Source organism: Stenella coeruleoalba (genome assembly GCF_951394435.1).
Source record: "Stenella coeruleoalba genome assembly, chromosome: 14".
NCBI classification, from domain to species: domain Eukaryota; kingdom Metazoa; phylum Chordata; class Mammalia; order Artiodactyla; family Delphinidae; genus Stenella; species Stenella coeruleoalba.
Window position 1 is genome coordinate 65,450,176 of NC_137160.1, and position 16,829 is coordinate 65,467,004.

Below are 16,829 nucleotides of genomic sequence, written 5' to 3' on the forward strand. Positions count from 1 at the left end.
GCCGCAACTAGAGAGTCCGTGCGCAGCAACAAAGATCCAACGCAGCCAAAAATGAGTAAATAAATAAATTTACAAAAAAAAAAAAAAGGGACATGTCATGCAGTGGGGTCCGCCCTGTGGCCCTGGGCTGCCTTACCCGGCTTCCCACACACGACCTGGGGAGAAGGCCACACACCAAGGCCGGGGCAGGGCTCGTCTGCATGTCCCTGACCATGAGCCATCCTCCACCGCCTATGTGGTATGGCCAACTGTCAGCAATCCCTTATCCTGCCGCACAGCCACTGGCCCTTCTCTATCCTCTTCCCCTAGCAGGCACCCTCTTTTCTTCTGCCCCACCCCTGCCAGCCTCCTACCCTATGCCCCGTAAGAAAGAACAAGAAATGGACCCCTCGGCTTGTGGACATGCTTTGCCATTTCTGAAAGAAGAGAGAATGCAGAAATCTGTATAAGTGATGGTGTGCTGGGAAGAAGGGAGTCAGAAAAAGATCTCTCTTACTTTTCCCCAGTGCGCACCCAGTCTCAGCATCCCCAAGCATCCCTAAGTTACAGACCGTATTTTCCGGAACGGGAACTGGCACCTCTGGGATATGAGGAAAAGTATACAGGACGAGCAGCTTCTCCACGAGGAAGGACAGAGGCAGAGATCGTGTGATCTCAGTGCCAGATTCCTCAGCCGCAAAACAGATAATCACACTGGCCTCGTGACATTGCAGTGAGGTCACCCACAGGGCTAACCTACGGAAGGCACTTGCCCCGGTCATGGATGGCCCCATATAGGACAGTGGTGATTATTAGCTGCCCGATGCAAGTAAAGGAAGAAAAGCAAAAGTGAACACTGCCTCTTGCTTCTCAAGCAGGGTGCCCTGCACTTGGGACTTTATTTGGCCCAGAGACCACACTTGAGAAAGAAATCTTACAAGAGTCTTTGTTCAGAATTTAGATTTTGTCATGAACATGTTCAAAGAGGCATATGCTATCAATGCAGTGAGGTTCTCAAAGTCAAGTTTGGCTGGAGAGGAAGCTCATCCGTAAGGATGGGGCATGGGGAGGTAGTGACCGCTGGGGGCCCAGGGGCCCGGGGGCCATGTGGATGGAGGCCCTGTGTGTGTGTGGGCAGGGGGAGCGGGGTCTGCAGCTGTTGGGAAGCAGGCAGGGAGAGTATGGCACATAGGGTGGGATGATTGGAAGTAACCATTTACCCAGGAGCAGCCCCAGCTGCACGTCGGACAGGCAGGAGGGTTAGGGCAGCTGAGGGATAGGATGTGAGAGGGGTGAAGCTGAATAGGAAAGAGCCAGAGAGCGATCTAACACAGGGAAATAGCCACGGGCAGAAACAAGACCAAAAGAAGGCCTGACATGGGAGCTCCCTGGCAGTCCAGTGATTAGGACTCGGCGCTTTCACTGCCTTGGCCTGGATTGCATCCCTGGTCTGGGAACTAAGATCCTGCAAACTGTGCAGCACGGCCAAAAAAAAAAGGCCACACAAAACATTCTCTGACATAAGTCTCGTACCAATGTTTCCTTAGGTCAGTCTCCCAAAGCAATAGAAAGAAAAACAAAAACAAACAGGACCTAATCAAAGTTACTGCATAGCAAAACTTTTGCACAGCAAAGGAAACCGTAAACAAAATGAAAAGACAGCCTACGGACTGGGAGAAAATATTTGCAAATGATGCGAACAACAAGGGCTTAATTTCCCAAATATACAAACAGCTCCTACAATTCACTAACCAAAAAAAACCCAATTGAAAAATGGGCAGAAGAGCTAGATAGACATTTCTCCAAAGAAGACATCCAGATGGCCGATAGGTACATGAAAAGATGCCCAACAGCACTAATTATTAGAGAAATGCAAATCAAAACTACACTGAGGTACTAATAAGGGGGCTTATACAACTAGGTTCCGAGAGAAATAGCCTAGACTCTGCAGCTGACACAAAGTTGGAGGGGAGTTGGAGACGCTGAGTCTGTGTTGTGGGATACTTTGAACTGCAGAAATGCAGTGGTGGGTGCCATGTGGACCCAAAGTGCCAGAGTGGGGTTCGTGTGAGAAGCACAAGTGCCCGGGGGGGCCCAGGGTCCGACCTCTACATACTCCCCACACTCATGGCCCCGTTGGGCACCTGCATGGCTTTGTTCTTGTCCACAGGATATTCAATATCTTGTCTTCCTTTGAGGAGATGGACCCATGTTATCCTCACTTCACTCGTTGGTGAAGATCCAGCTCCACTTGCTTCTTTCTTCCAGCTCAGTTCCCCCAGTGTTTTAGTTGACAGGTAGAGAAGTGCTTCCACGCAATCCCTTAAATGGACCGAAACGGTTCAGGACAGAGATGAAACCTGACTGCCTCCTAAAACCTTTGGCATTACCTAAGTGATGAGAGTGATCAAGGTGTCTTTTGTTAATGAGGTGACTTCAGGAAAGTGCCTAAGGCTGGGGGGTGGTTGTCAGTGGGGCCAATCCTGTGATTAGAGGGTTGAAACAATCAGTCCCAGCCCGATGACCTCCAGGGAGGAGAGAGGGGCTGGAGGTTGAGTTTACCCCCCATATGGCCAATGATGTGGCTACAAGATAAATGATCCCAAAACGTAGGGGCTTAAAACAATAACTGTTTCCTGTTGCACAGTTACTGTGGCTTAGCCGGGTGTTTCTGGCTCAGAGTCTCTTGTGAGGGTCGACTCAAAATACTGGCTTAATCGGCTTATTCGTCTGAAGACTTGACAGACTTGACTTGTGCTGGAGAATCCTCCCCCAGGATGGCTGTCTCCCTTGGCTTTTGGCTGGAGGCCTCAGTGCCTCCCCACGTGGACTTCCCCAGAGGGCTGCCGGAGTGTTCCCATGACATGGCTGCTGGCTGGTTTCCGCCAGAGCGGGTGATTCAAGAGAGCAAGGCAGAATGTCCATTGTGATCTAATCTTGGAAATCACACACTAGCACTCCACAGTATCCTGCTGGTGCCCTGCTCCTTGTGAGAGGTCACGATACAAGGGTGTGAAGACCAGGGTGCAGGGATCACCGAGGGCCATCTTGAAGGCTGGGTTTCACAATAGTACCAAATTATTTGCAGGCATTATTTTATTTAATAGTCATAACGATCCAGGGAGGTAGTTACCATTTACTTCTGTGCTCCAGAACCTGGCGTCATGTCTGGCAGACCCCGGACACTTGAGACTTTATTGAAAGAGAGATGCACGTGAGGGATTAAGAGCTCAGGATCTATAGACCCATTGCCAAGGTCCAGGCCTGGGATGCGATTTATTTTGGGACAGTGAGCAAGTTTCTTAATATCTCAGATGGCCAGAGGCACATGAAAAGACGCTCAATATCACTAATTGTTAGAGAAATGCAAATCAAAACTATGATGAGGTATCACCTCACACCAGTCAGAATGGCCATCATCAAAAGATCTGCAAACAACAAATGCTGGAGAGGGTGTGGAGAAAAGGGAACCCTCTTGCACTGTTGGTGGGAATGTAAATTAATACAGCCACTATGGAGAACAGTATGGATGTGCTTAAAAATCTAAAAATAGAAGTACCATATGACCCAGCAATCCCACTACTGGGCATATACCCTGAGAAAACCATAATTTAAAAAGAGTCATGTACCACAATGTTCATTGCAGCTCTATTTACAATAGCCAGGACATGGAAGCAACCTAAGTGTCCACTGACAGATGAATGGATAAAGAAGATGTGGCACATATATACAATGGAATATTACTCAGCCATAAAAAGGAACGAAACTGAGTTATTTGTAGTGAGGTGGATGGAACTAGAGTCTGTCATACAGAGTGAAGTAAGTCAGAAAGAGAAAAACAAATACCGCATGCTAACATGTATATATGGAATCTAAAAAAAAAATGGTTCTGATGAACCTAGGGGCAGGAGAGGAATAAAGACACAGACATAGAGAATGGACTTCAGGACACGGGGAGGGAGAAGGGTAAGCTGGGATGAAGCGAGAAAACAGCATGGACATATCTACACTACCAAATGTAAAATAGATAGCTAGTGGGAAGCAACTGCATGGCACAGAGAGATCAGCTCCGTGCTTTGTGACCACCTAGAGGGGTGGGATAGGGAGGGTGGGAGGGAGGCTCAAGAGGGAGGGGATATGGGGATATATGTATATGTGTAGCTGATTCACTTTGTTATACAGCAGAAACTAACACAACATTGTAAAGCAATTAGACTCCAATAAAGATGCTTAAAAAAACCCAAAAACCTAAAAATAGAGCTACCTTATGATCCAGCAATCCCATTCTTGGGCATATATCCAGTGAAAAACGTGGTTCTAAAGGATACATGCACCCTAATGTTTATTGCAGTGCTGTTTACAATAGGCAAGACATGGAATCAACTTAAAAGTCCATCAACAGAGAAGTGGATAAAGAAGATGTAGTACATATATACAATGAAATATTACTCGGCCATTAAAAAGAATAAAATAATGCCATTTGCAGCAACATGGATGGACCTGGAGATTATCACACTAAGTGAAATAAGTCAGACAGAGAAAGACAAATATCATATGATATCGCTTATATGCAGAATCTAAAAAAAAGATACAAATGCACTTATTTACAAAACAGAAAGAGACTCACAGACTTGGAGAACGAGCTTATGGTTAAAGGGGGAAAGACTGGGGGGAGGGATAGATTGGGAGTTTGGAATTGACATGTACACACTGCAGTATTTAAAAGAAAATGCCTTTCCATGAAAAAAAAATCTGTACTATAGTATATCATATTATAATAATTAGATATAATAATAATATATACATACCTTCTCATAACTTTGGTTTTTTAAATTAATTAATTAATTAATTTTTGGATTCGTTGCATCTTCGTTCCTACACACGGGCTTTCTCTAGTTGGAGCTACTCTTCAATGCAGTGCGCAGGCTTCTCATTGTGGTGGCTTCTCTTGTTGTGGAGCACAGGCTCTAGGCGTTCGGGCTTAGTACTTGTGGCTTGTGGGCTCTAGAGCGCAGACTCAGTAGTTGTGGCGCGGCATGTGGGATCTTCCCAGACCAGGGATCGAACCGGTGTCCCCTACATTGACAGGCAGATTCTTAACCAGTATGCCACCAGGGAAGTCCCATAACTTTGATTAAATGCAATAAAAGACATAGAGCTCCAGGAACAGGGCCTGGCTCATCGTCAGTGCTAAATAAACATTAATTGCTGTTATTGGTATTATTATTCCCAACAATAGCTCCCGCTTCCGGTGAGGCTTTCAGTGACTCAGTCGTTTTCAGGGTAAAGATAGAACCTAGTGGCATTTTAAGCCACCATTGGAAAAGGCTTGGGATCTTTTCTAGTAGAAACATGCAACCAGAAAACACAGATATGTCCAAAGAGCACTCTGACATTTACCTGTAAGTTGCTTCGACTTTGAATTTGGGACGCCCATGCCTTTGTGTTCACGAAGCATCTCATGCCCCCCTTTGTGGTCCTTCCCTCACATCCTCCACAGAAGATGCATTCTTGTTTGCTTCTGATCATTTGAAATCAAATGAGGATAATCATCCAACTCCCTGATCGATTTCTCCCCATCCAAGTTAAAGTCACTCAGTAAAATTATGTTAATAAAACACAACTTAAATTTGCGGAGTATGCAAATAATATACACCATTTACATAAAAGCAGGGGAAGAGGGGTGTGTGCTTGTGGATGAGGAAGACATGCAAGGAAGGACACTTGAGAAATTCTCAACAACAGTTTATTTTGGGAACAGAGACAGATACCTGTGGTCTGGGGCAGGAGTGAGACTTGCTGTACAGTGGGTGAATGCTCTTTTGCGTGGTTAGGTTTTATTGTTAACTCTGCATAAGTATGATTTTTAATTGAAAAGTAGTTTCTGAGAATTCCCTGGGGGCCCAGTGGTTAAGACTCCGTGCTTCCACAGCAGGGGACGTGGGTTCGATCCCTGGTCCGGGAACTAAGATCCCATTCTGTTCTATAGCTGTGGTTTGTTTTTCTTCCTTTTCTTGGCCAAAACAGATACTTCCCCTCACATTCAGGAAGGTATGAGAATGGGACTCGCTCTGTCCTCAAGGTTCTGTCCATCACAGTCTAGAGTGAGAAGTAAAAGAGTTGGGGCCAGAAAGAGAATTGAGTGGGGCCCCTAGCAGCAGTGGTCTTCAGGAAGTAATCCACAAGAGGAAGACTGCTTCCTGAAAAATCAGGGTGCTTGGGCATTTGTTGATGGCCGGCAGTCACCTGGGAGCTGAGCTATCACCTGCATACCCCCTACCGATACCTGAGGTGAGCCCTCTCCATGGGCTCCTGATCTAAAGAGTGTGTAAGAGTGCTAGGGCGGCCATAACAAATACCACAGACTGGGGGTGGGGGAGAGCTTAAACAACAGGAAATTATTGTCTCCCAGTTCTGGAGGCTAGAGGTCCAAGATCAAGGTGTTGGCAGGGTGGCTTCTCCTGAGGCCTCTCTCCTTGGCGTGCAGATGGAGAGAGTGTTCTTGTTGTGTCCCTGTGTTCCTCTATGTCCAAGCATCCCTGATGTCTTGTGTGTCCCAATTCCCTTTTTGCCACGCTGCGTGGCTTCTGGGATCTCAGTCCCCCAACCAGGGATTGAACCCAGGTCCTCGGCAGTGAAAGCACGGAGCCCTAACCACTGGACCGCCAGGGAAGTCCCCTCCCTCTTTTTATACAGAGACCCATCAGATCGGATTAGGGGCCACCCTAATAACCTCGTTTTAACTTAATCACCTCTTTAAGAGTATTATCTCCAAATACGGTTACATTCTGAAGTGCTGGGGGTTAGGACTTCAACATATGAATTTTGCAGGACACAATGAAGCCCAAAACAGGGGGTGAAGGTAGGGGTGATTCACCTGGTGAATGCTGCACAGATGCTGTCATCATCTGAAGCAGGGGATTTGTACCCCACCTGCTCCTTAGAAAGACCTGGGACCTTTAATAATACAGACTCCCTGGTCCCATTTCTGAAGATACTGATTCTGTTGGTTTGGAGTAAGATGGACAGAATCAACCAGGACATAAGTACTTTTCCATAGCTCCCTAGTATTTACTGGTTAATATTTGGTCCTTGGCCAAGTGGCCTGGGCATCACCTGGAGCTTGTGAGAAACTCAGACTCTTAGGCTCTACCCAGAACTGCAGGACCACAATGTGCATTTTCACAAGACCGTGTAGCTGATTCCTTAGATTCACTGAGGGTTAAGAAGCACAATCCAGGTGATTCAGAAGTGCAGCCCGAACTGACTCCTGATCTCTGGGCTTTGCTTACATATCCCAGGTGGGGGTCCTAGAATCTCTGATGGGGAGGGGGAGGCACCCAGCTCAAGCTCCAGCCTCTGATAGGTTTATTTTTTATATTTTTCTAATATTCATTCATTCATTGACTTGGCTGTGCCAGGTCTTAGTTGCAGCATGTGGGATGTTTCTGATTTTATTTTATTTTTTAGTTTCGGCATGCGGGATCTAGTTGCCTGACCAGGGATCGAACCCGGGCCCCCTGCATTCGGAGTGTGGAGTCTTAACCACTGGGCCACCACGGAAGTCCCTGATTGGTTTGTTGAGTCACCAATAAAATGCTCATCCCAAGGCAGGTGCTCAGTGTGTCAAATGAAAGAGAAATGAATTCCTGACCCTCAACCCATCCTCAGGCTCCCTTGAAGGAGTGGACTCGTGGGTATTTTAATCATAGGAGAGATCAGTGTTTCCCAAAGTATTGGAGGATTTTCCACCTTGGGCCACCCTTCACTTCAGAATCAAATGGGGCAAACATTGAACATTCAGATTCCCAGGCCCCTGCCCTGGTAATTTGAGTTTCCCAGGTGTGAGATGCAGCCCTGGAATCTGTATGTTTCACAATGTCCCAGGTGATTCTGAGATTTGAGCAATCTTTATAAAGGTATCAAATAGTCAAAGTTTTCCTTCTTTTCCCCTAAGTTTTTGCAAACATTTTAAAGTTGACATCAAAAATGTTTTCATCGGGCTTCCCTGGTGGCGCAGTGGTTGGGAGTCCGCCTGCCGATGCAGGGGGCACGGGTTCGTGCCCCGGTCCGGGAGGATCCCACATGCCGCGGAGCGGCTGGGCCCGTGAGCCATGGCTGCTGAGCCCGCGCGTCCGGAGCCTGTGCTCCGCAACGGGAGAGGCCACAGCAGTGAGAGGCCCGCGTACCGCAAAAAAAAAAAAAATGTTTTCATCATAAGTGTAAACACTGCAAAGGATGTAGCTTCTGGCGTATAATAAAAATAGGCCCTTTAAGTAAATAAAACTGGTGGCGATTTCACTGCCAAGGGCCGGGGTTCAATCCCTGGTAAGGGAAATAAGATCCTACAGGAAGCCGCGCAGCGTGGCCAAAAAAAAAGGGAAATAAAACTGTTACTATCATGCTTTTAAACGTATCCAAAAGAATGTAAATAGCATAGGGTTTTGATACTCACCACCATCCGTTTTAAAAAGTATAAAATGAGCTCTTTCTAATGGTCAGATCATTTATACTTATTTTTCCAGCTTCAGAGAGATATAATTGACATATATGGTGTGAATTTAAGGTGTATAGCATGTTGATTTGATAAGAAAGGTTTTTTTTCTTTCGTTTTGTTTTTTGTGTGGTACGCAGGCCTCTCACTGTCGTGGCCTCTCCCGTTGCGGAGCACAGGCTCCGGACGCACAGGCTCAGCAGCCATGGCTCACGGGACCAGCCGCTCCGTGGCATGTGGGATCTTCCCGGACCGGGGCACGAACCCGTGTCCCCTGCATCGGCAGGCAGACTCTCAACCTCTGGGCCACCAGGGAAGCTCAAGAAAGGTTTTTGTTTGTTTGTTTTGCTGCTCTGCCTGACATGTGGGATCTTAGTTCCCCAACCAGGGATCAAACACGCACCCCCTGCAGTGGAAGCACGAGGTCTTAACCACTGGACAGCCAGGGAAGTCCCAGAAAGGTATTTTTGATGTTATATCAGGTTATGGCACTTCAGTATGCTTTCTTTAGTGAACTTCATTTTTGTTCTAATTCAGTGACTCTGTTGCATTAGGAGTGGAAATACAAATAATTCTTGCCAGTGAGGAGTTGTTAGAAGCCCTCCCTATCTCCAAGAATCTGTATGCAGAGGGCTGTAAAGGCAGTGGGAGGGAAAGTTTCAGATGTAATCTAGGTGGTGAGGAGGGAAGGGAGAGTGAAGGAGGAGGAGGGAGGGAGGAGGGGAGAGAGAGGGAGACCAGGGTATGAGCTGTCACCCCTGGAACTGGTTTAAGAAAGAATGAGCCCCTGCTTAGAAAAAGCTCCTGGGCTTCAGCCTGAAGACCTACAATGAGGACCCCGGGAGTCCCATGGGTGCTGAGTCTTCAAGTGCAGACCACTTGGGAGTGAGCCCTGCCCCCTGGATCCCCCAGGGACAGGAGGAGAGCAGGGGTTTGCTCTCTGCAGATGGAGAATTTTCTGGCGTTGGAAAAGGACCTCTGTCCTTTCAGGTTCCTGACCTCAGCCTGGGTTCTGTTGGAATATCTGTGTGGACCACATTCCCCTGCCCCTGCTGATCCCCAATAGCTTAAAATGCAGGTAAATTAGAGATGAGGTGGTGAGCCTGTGGACGCCAGAGAGAGGAGTGGGGACTCCTGCCTTGGGGACCAGGAAGGCAGCTTCTGGGCCTGGCCCTGAAGCCCCACCCACATTCTTTCCTTTCACTGGCAATTTGGGTGAAAGGTTTCTAGCTGAATATCCAATCAGGATAAACTGGTTCAGGGACATGATTGGAGCCCTGTTTGGATGCTAGGGATTGGATTATAATGGGCTTTAAAAGGCATGGAATCTTCTGATTCAGCGTCACTGAGGAGAGCCAGGTAGGAGTTCCAGGAACAGAGGACTCAGGAAGTAGCGCTGGTGAACTTGAGAGAAATCTCTCCTGGATATGGAGACCAGGACGTTCCAGCTTCACCCTTCGCTCGGGCTCAGAGTTCACTGGATCATCTGGACTTCAGGAGCTGGTGAGCTATGGAGTTTGGTATGCTCCATTTTGTTCTCTGAAGCCATGAGTCTGCAAACTTTCTCCGTAAAGGGCTAGATAGTAACTAGGCATTAAGGGCCATGTGGTCGCTTGCAGTGGCTTGACTCTGCCCTAGTAGTGCAAAACAGCCTCCAGCAACAGCAAGTGATCGTGGCTGTGTTCCAGTAAACTTTATTTGTGGACACTGAAATTTGAATATCATGTAATTTTCACATGTCACAAAATATTCCTTCGTTTTTTTTCCCCCAAATTAAAAAAAAATTAAATATATTCTTAAAAGTTAAAAAAAAACCTTAAAAAATATAAAAAACATTCTTAGCTTGGTGGCTGGGCAATAAAAAAACAAAAACAAAAACAGGGGGCAAGCCAATTTGCCAATCCCTGTTTAAACCATTTGCCTATAGAATGCAGCTAGCATCCCATTAGTGACTTGTGAAGTCAATTTAGTAGGCTGGATTCAGCTTATGAAAAGAAATAGAATTTTTCATTGAATCTAAGATGCCATCAACTGTAAGATACAACATTATTTCTGATACCACTATAAAATATATATATATATATATATATAGCCAAACAAACTTATAAAGTGCTACTGATGAAATGCAAGATAACAGAAATGGTCAAATGTCAACATTAGAATGTCCCTTAGTGTCAATGCATGTGTTAATGGCATGGAAGCTATCAGCAAATCTATTGTAGGGAGAGAACTACGTTACAAAACTTTTATTTCAATAGTCACCCCTCCCCACACCCAACTACATACAGGCTGATTTCCTCCCTTGTATGATGCTGTTAAATCATTAGGATTTGGATTTAATTAAATGCTTGGAAAATCACTTCTCAGCCTTTTGGCTAAGATCAAGTGTAAGTGCTTGGGGAGCCTGGAATTGGTGGGTTCGGGCCTGTTGTACAGGTAAATGATCATATTACTAACAGTTACTTTATATTTATGTAGCAAACATGTAGCATTGACAGCATGCCAGATGTTGCTCTAGAAACAAAGAATACAGCAGTGAACAAAATACAACTCTCTGCCCTCGTGTGTGTAGCTCATAGTCTAGTGGGTGGAGACAAAAGAAGCAAGATGTATTTTATACTTGTGTGTTAGGCAGGTGATAAACGCTGTTGAAAAATAGCTTCGGAGTTGAATATAGCATGTGAGTTGGGGGAGGTTGTGATTTTTGAAAGTGTGGTCAGGGAAGTCTTGCAGAGAAGCTGTGGACCTGAAGCAGGTCAGGAGCTGGGATGAGGGTACCTGAGAAAGAGCATCCAAATCAGGGGGAGCAACAGAAGTCCTGAGAAAGTACCGTCCTTCCTCGGTATCCGTGGGAGATTGGACTCCCCACCCCGAAGATACCAAAAGCCATGGATGCCCGAGTCCCTTATATAAAATGGTGTAGTATTTGCATATAAACTGATAGATCCTCCCATATGCTTTAAATCATCTCTGGATTCATTATAATACCTAATACAATGTTGATGCTGTGTAAATAGTTCTAAGTACAGTGTAATGCTATATATATAGTTGCCAGCACAAGGCAACTTCAAGTTTTGCTTTTAAGATCTTCCTGGAATTTAAAAAAAAATTTGATCCGAGGCCTTCTCTGATGGTCCAATGGTTAAGACTTCCACTGCAGGAGACGAGGGTTCCGTCCCTGGTCGGTGAACTAAGATCCGGCATGCCACGCAGTGCAACCAAAATAAAAAATTTTTTTTGATCGGTGTACAGGATCTGGTGCCTTCCACACTCACAGAGTGGAGGGAGGGAGGGGCATCCCGGGCGATAGCCTAGGGCTCTTTTGGACCTTTCATGTTGGTTGGCATTTCTGAGTGAGATTGGAGATCTATAAGCAAAAGGGTGCATGCCAGCTCTCCTGCAGAGTTTAATGGGAGCATTGGGGCCGCCCTGGGGAGATAAGGCAAAAGTGGGGGCTGGGGGCCAGAGAGGTAAGTTTACAATTATCATGTTACTTAACTGGGTTTGAGCCTGTTTCCTCACGTATAAAATAAGGCTGTTAATAGTTATCTCAATGTTTCAGCTGATGATTAAATAAGGCACCAATTTTGTCTTTTGAAATAAATACAATAATCCCCCCTTATCCACGATGGGGAGGGGGGGATGCGTTCCAAGACCCTCAGTGGATGTCTGCTACCATGGATAGTATCAAACCCTATATACACAATGTTTTTTCCTATGCAAACGTACCTACGATGCAGTTTAATTTATAAAAGCACAGTAAGAGGGCTTCCCTGGTGGCTCGGTGGTTGGGAGTCCGCCTGCCGATGCAGGGGACACGGGTTCGTGCCCCGGTCCGGGAGGATCCCACGTGCCGCCGAGCGGCTGGGCCCGTGAGCCATGGCCGCTGAGCCTGCGTGTCCGGAGCCTGTGCTGCACGGCGGGAGAGGCCACAGCAGTGAGAGGCCCGCGTACCGCAAAAAAAAAAAGAAAAAAAAAAAGCACAGTAAGAGATTGACAACAGTAACTAAGAATAAAATAGAACAATTATAACAATACACTGTTATAAAAGTTTTGTGAATGTGGTCTCTGTGTCAAAAATATTATTGTACTAATTTGATGTTTCTTCCATCTCAGCTAAGCACTTACCATGCACTGAGGCCATAACTTTTGCAGTTTGAAATGTGACAGCAATATGAGCACGTTTCCTTCTTCACAATTTCCCAGATAGAAGATTCATTCTTACCATAGACCTTAGCAACATCAGCGTACAATTTTTTCTTCTTTTTTTTTAATCAAACTGAGAACTTTTGCCTTTTTACCTAAAGGTAGCATTTTATGGATTCTCTCTGTCATATTTGAATTGCCAGCATCACTCTGCTTGTGCTTTGGGGCCATTATTAAGTAAAATAAGCATGACTTGGACACGAGCACTGTGATACCTTGACAATCTGATAACCGAGTGTCCCAGGTGGGAGGAAGCAGGACGGTGCGAGACTCCCATCACACTCCTCAGAATGGTGTGCAATTTAAAACTTATGAGTTATTTATTTCTGGAATTTTCCATTTAATATTTTCAGTTAACAACCGAGAGTTCACTGAAACCCCAGAGAGCGAAAACTCGGATCTGGGGGGACAACTGTACTGACCGTGTCATGTGGTTGCCTTTAGGTGGGAGTTTGCCAAAAGAAAGCAGTAGAAGAAGGGACCACTTCAAGCAAAAAGCGGTTGTAAAATGGCACACGCCTTTCTGCGTGAGGAAGCACAAGCACCAGAACGACCAAAGAAGAAGATGGGAGGGTCCAGACCCAGAGACGAGGACGATGACAGTGCTGAGGTGATCTTTGTTGGAGTGGAGCATGTCAATGAAGATGCTGAAACCCTCTTTGTCAGAGTGATTTCAAATTCAAAGCCGGTCATTTCTAACATTTTGAACAGAGTGACCAGGGACTCATCCTCAACAAGAAAGAAGGGTCACGTGAGTCAAGATACGACTTACACATTGCAGCCTTCAAATTGCAGGACCCCGATGTCAAAGGCAGCAGCCATTTCACCGGCTTTTCAATCTGAATGGGGAGACGCAGATAGTCCTATTATTTTTGAGCCTTCGTCTAAACCTGATTATAAAATGAGCTCTCTGCAAGTCGTGCTTCACAATTCCTCAGAGTTGCTCTCTCCATGGCCTCATTGTCTACCTGGAGCTGCATTCTCGGTAGGAGGCAAGGATAAAAGTCCTCGTGATTCAAAGCGACGTCCCACTTCAGATATGGATATATACAGTGGGAATCCCAAAAGACCTAAAGTCAGCCATGGAATCCCAGGGGGACAGGCCTTAGCTGTGGCCTCTCCAGGTATCCTTCCTACAAAGAACACGAGTATGACCCTGGAAGGTGTCCCGACCTCGTCAAGCCATGTTCACAATGGGGCATCATTTCCATGGGCTCATGCATATAACCAGGCACGTTACCATGTTATGGATCCAGATGGAGCACGTAGCTTGGAAAGGCTGGCAAAAACAGACTATTCGAGTCTAGCAACTCAAAACAAGACTGTTGATCCCAAGAAAGGAAATCTGATCATGTTACTTGATGATTTTTACTACGGACGGCATCCAGGAGACAGGCAGCCAGAATGGAAGACCCACGCAGCCTTCAAATGCCTCAGCTGCTTGAAAGTCCTCAAAAATATCAAGTTTATGACCCACGTGAAGAACCATTTGGAATTTGAGAAGCAGAGGGATGACGGCTGGGAAATCCACACCACCTGCCGGCACTGCCACCGCCAGTTTCCCACCCCCTTCCAGCTGCAGTGTCACATTGAAAATGTCCACACTTCCCAGGAGCCCTCTGTGGTCTGTAAAATCTGTGAATTGTCCTTCGAAACAGATCAGGTTCTCTTACAGCACATGAAGGTCAATCATAAACCTGGCGAAATGCCCTACGTGTGCCAGGTTTGCAATTACAGATCGTCAGCCTTTGCTGATGTGGAAGCACATTTCAGAACATGGCATGAAAACACAAACAGTTTGCTTTGTCTGTTTTGCCTCAAAATTTTCAAAGTGACGACATCCTACGTAAATCATGCTTGGAGGCACTGGAACAAGAGGGTCTTTCAATGTTCCAAGTGCCGGCTACAGTTTTTGACTTTGAAGGAGAAAATGGAGCACCAAACCAAGAATCATCAACCATTTAAAAAACCAGAGCAACTGGAAGGGCTGCCTCCTGAAACAGAGGTCAAGATCCAAACTTCAGTTCAACCAGGACCAAGAGAGGCAGCACCCATGATTGTGACCAGCACTGAATCCCGACTGTCACCTGAAAAAACTACCAAGAGGGTGGCTATGAACACTAGATATTCCAGACGTATTGCAGCAGGGGTTCTGGCTAAAAATTATGTTCTACCCACCTCCAGAAATCCCAAAAAGCTGAATTGAGGCTAGGCCAGCTGTACATAGTGGCTCGTAGATGCCAGCAAGCAGTGTCAGCGCCTGTCTGGCTTTACAGTGACTGAGGTTGTACCTGCTTCATCTCTCCACTGTCAAGTAACTCCGAAGTCTCCATGCTCCTTCCCAGCCACCCTCTCCTTCCCAAAGTAACCACTTTTCTGACTTCAACCACCAGGGATTAGTTTTCCTGTTTCTAAATTTTAAGTAAATAGAATCACACAATAGATTCTTTTTGGTCTGGTCTTTGTTTTCTTTTAAATAAGTGAGATACATTCTTGTTGTGTGTCGCTGTGGCACATTCTTTTTCATTGCCGAGTAGAATTCCCTTGAATGAATATGGCAGAGTTTATGTATCCATTTTATTGTTCCTGAACTTTGAGGCTCATAATTTTGCTATTTTGCATAAAGCTGCTATGAGCGTGTGTCTGTCTTTCATAGTAATTTCTTTAGGATATCTATATCTATACATCTAAATATAGATATGAGAAGTTCTGAAACTGCATAGATTTAGCTTTCTGGCCAAACACTTTTTCAAAGTGATTGAAACAATGTGTATTTCCACCAACAGTACTGTGAATTCCATTTCTACAGCTCCAACACTTGGTACTGTCAGTCCTTTTCAGTATATAACTGAGCAGGACCCTGCAGGGCCTTCCCAGGGACAGACCCCACCCCCACCCCCATGTCCCTGCCTCTTATTTGTAGAAAAGCTTTAGGTCCTAGGCCTTCCCCATGTTCCAAAGAGTGAATTTAACTAGAGAAGTGAGAAAATGCAGAAACAAAAGAAAACAATCAAGCAAGCAAGACAAAACAATAATAGTTTAGCCATAAAACAAAGTCAAGGATCTTTAATTTCTCCTCAGGGGCTATAGATAATATCCTGAGCCATATCCTTGAGTTGTTTTGCAGAAACTAAAACCCCCAGAAGACAGAAGAAGTTAACTGTATGCTGCCCACCAGCATGTAGACCCCAGACCAGCTGGAACCAGAAGGTTGATGATGTTGACTCCTGAAATACAACCTTGGTTACCTCACCACCAACCCATGGTCATAATAATTGTGCATGAGCCGATCACACACCCTGCCACCCTCTCCCTCACGTTGTATTTAAAAACCCTTCCCTGAAAGCCATCCCAGAGTTTGGGTCTTTTGAGCATGAGCTGCCTGTTCTTGCTTGGTCCCATTTTGGATGGCTTGCAATAAACACAGTACTTTCCTTCATCACAACATGGTGTTAGTAGATTTGCTTTACTGCGCTCGGTAAAGCAGACTCAAGTTTTGTTCAGGAACAATTAGTGCTATTCTCTTGACGTTGTAGTGGTATCGCATTGTAGTTGCATCTGCATTTTCCTGATGAGTAATGATTTTGAGAATTTTTTTCACATGCTTATTGTCCACTCGAATATTACTCTCTTTTATTAAGTGCCTATTCAAGTCTTGCTCCTCCTCTTAAAAAACAAAACAAAACTATAGACTGTCAACTGGGAAGGGCATTAGGGAACTTTTGGGACCCTGAAAACGTCCCTTATTTTGGCCTCGATGGTGATTTCATGGGTGTACATATGTACAAAGAGTGGTGCTTCATGGAATGTTCTGTTTAAGAAATTGTCTGCCAAGGACATATTCCTCTCATGTTTTCTTCTGGAAATTTTACGGTATAGCTTTTCACAGTTAGGTCTGATCTAGCTCAAATGTATTTTTTTTTTATTTATGGTGTGATAAATCAAGGTATCAATGTTAGTTTTTTCATATGTGTATTCAAATCAACCACCATTTACTAAAAAGACCATGCCACTGTATTGCGGTGGAAGCTCTGTGTAAATCAGGGAGATGGCTGTATATGTATTTCTGGACTCCATTCCATTTGTCCAGTGCTCTAGTCTTGTGCTAATGCCACAATTATTATAGCTCTTAATTACTGGGGTTCTGCCT

The 16,829-nt window shown here is 45.4% G+C and overlaps 1 protein-coding gene across 2 annotated transcripts; it reads left to right on the forward strand.

The window, feature by feature from the left end:
- Nucleotides 1-9,842: 9,842 nt before the first annotated feature.
- On the forward strand, nt 9,843-15,526 carry LOC307196797 (zinc finger protein 280A-like). Of its 2 annotated transcripts, none has more exons than XM_079942143.1 (2): nt 9,843-9,976; nt 13,124-15,526. In XM_079942143.1, the coding sequence occupies exon 2, from the start codon at nt 13,188-13,190 to the stop codon at nt 14,883-14,885; it is 1,698 nt and encodes a 565-aa protein (XP_079798269.1). In that variant the 5' UTR covers nt 9,843-9,976; nt 13,124-13,187; the 3' UTR covers nt 14,886-15,526. The 2 variants fall into 2 exon arrangements, with proteins under 2 accessions (XP_079798269.1, XP_079798270.1); XM_079942144.1 differs by having other exon boundaries at nt 9,922-9,993.
- The last annotated feature ends 1,303 nt before the right edge of the window (nt 15,527-16,829 follow it).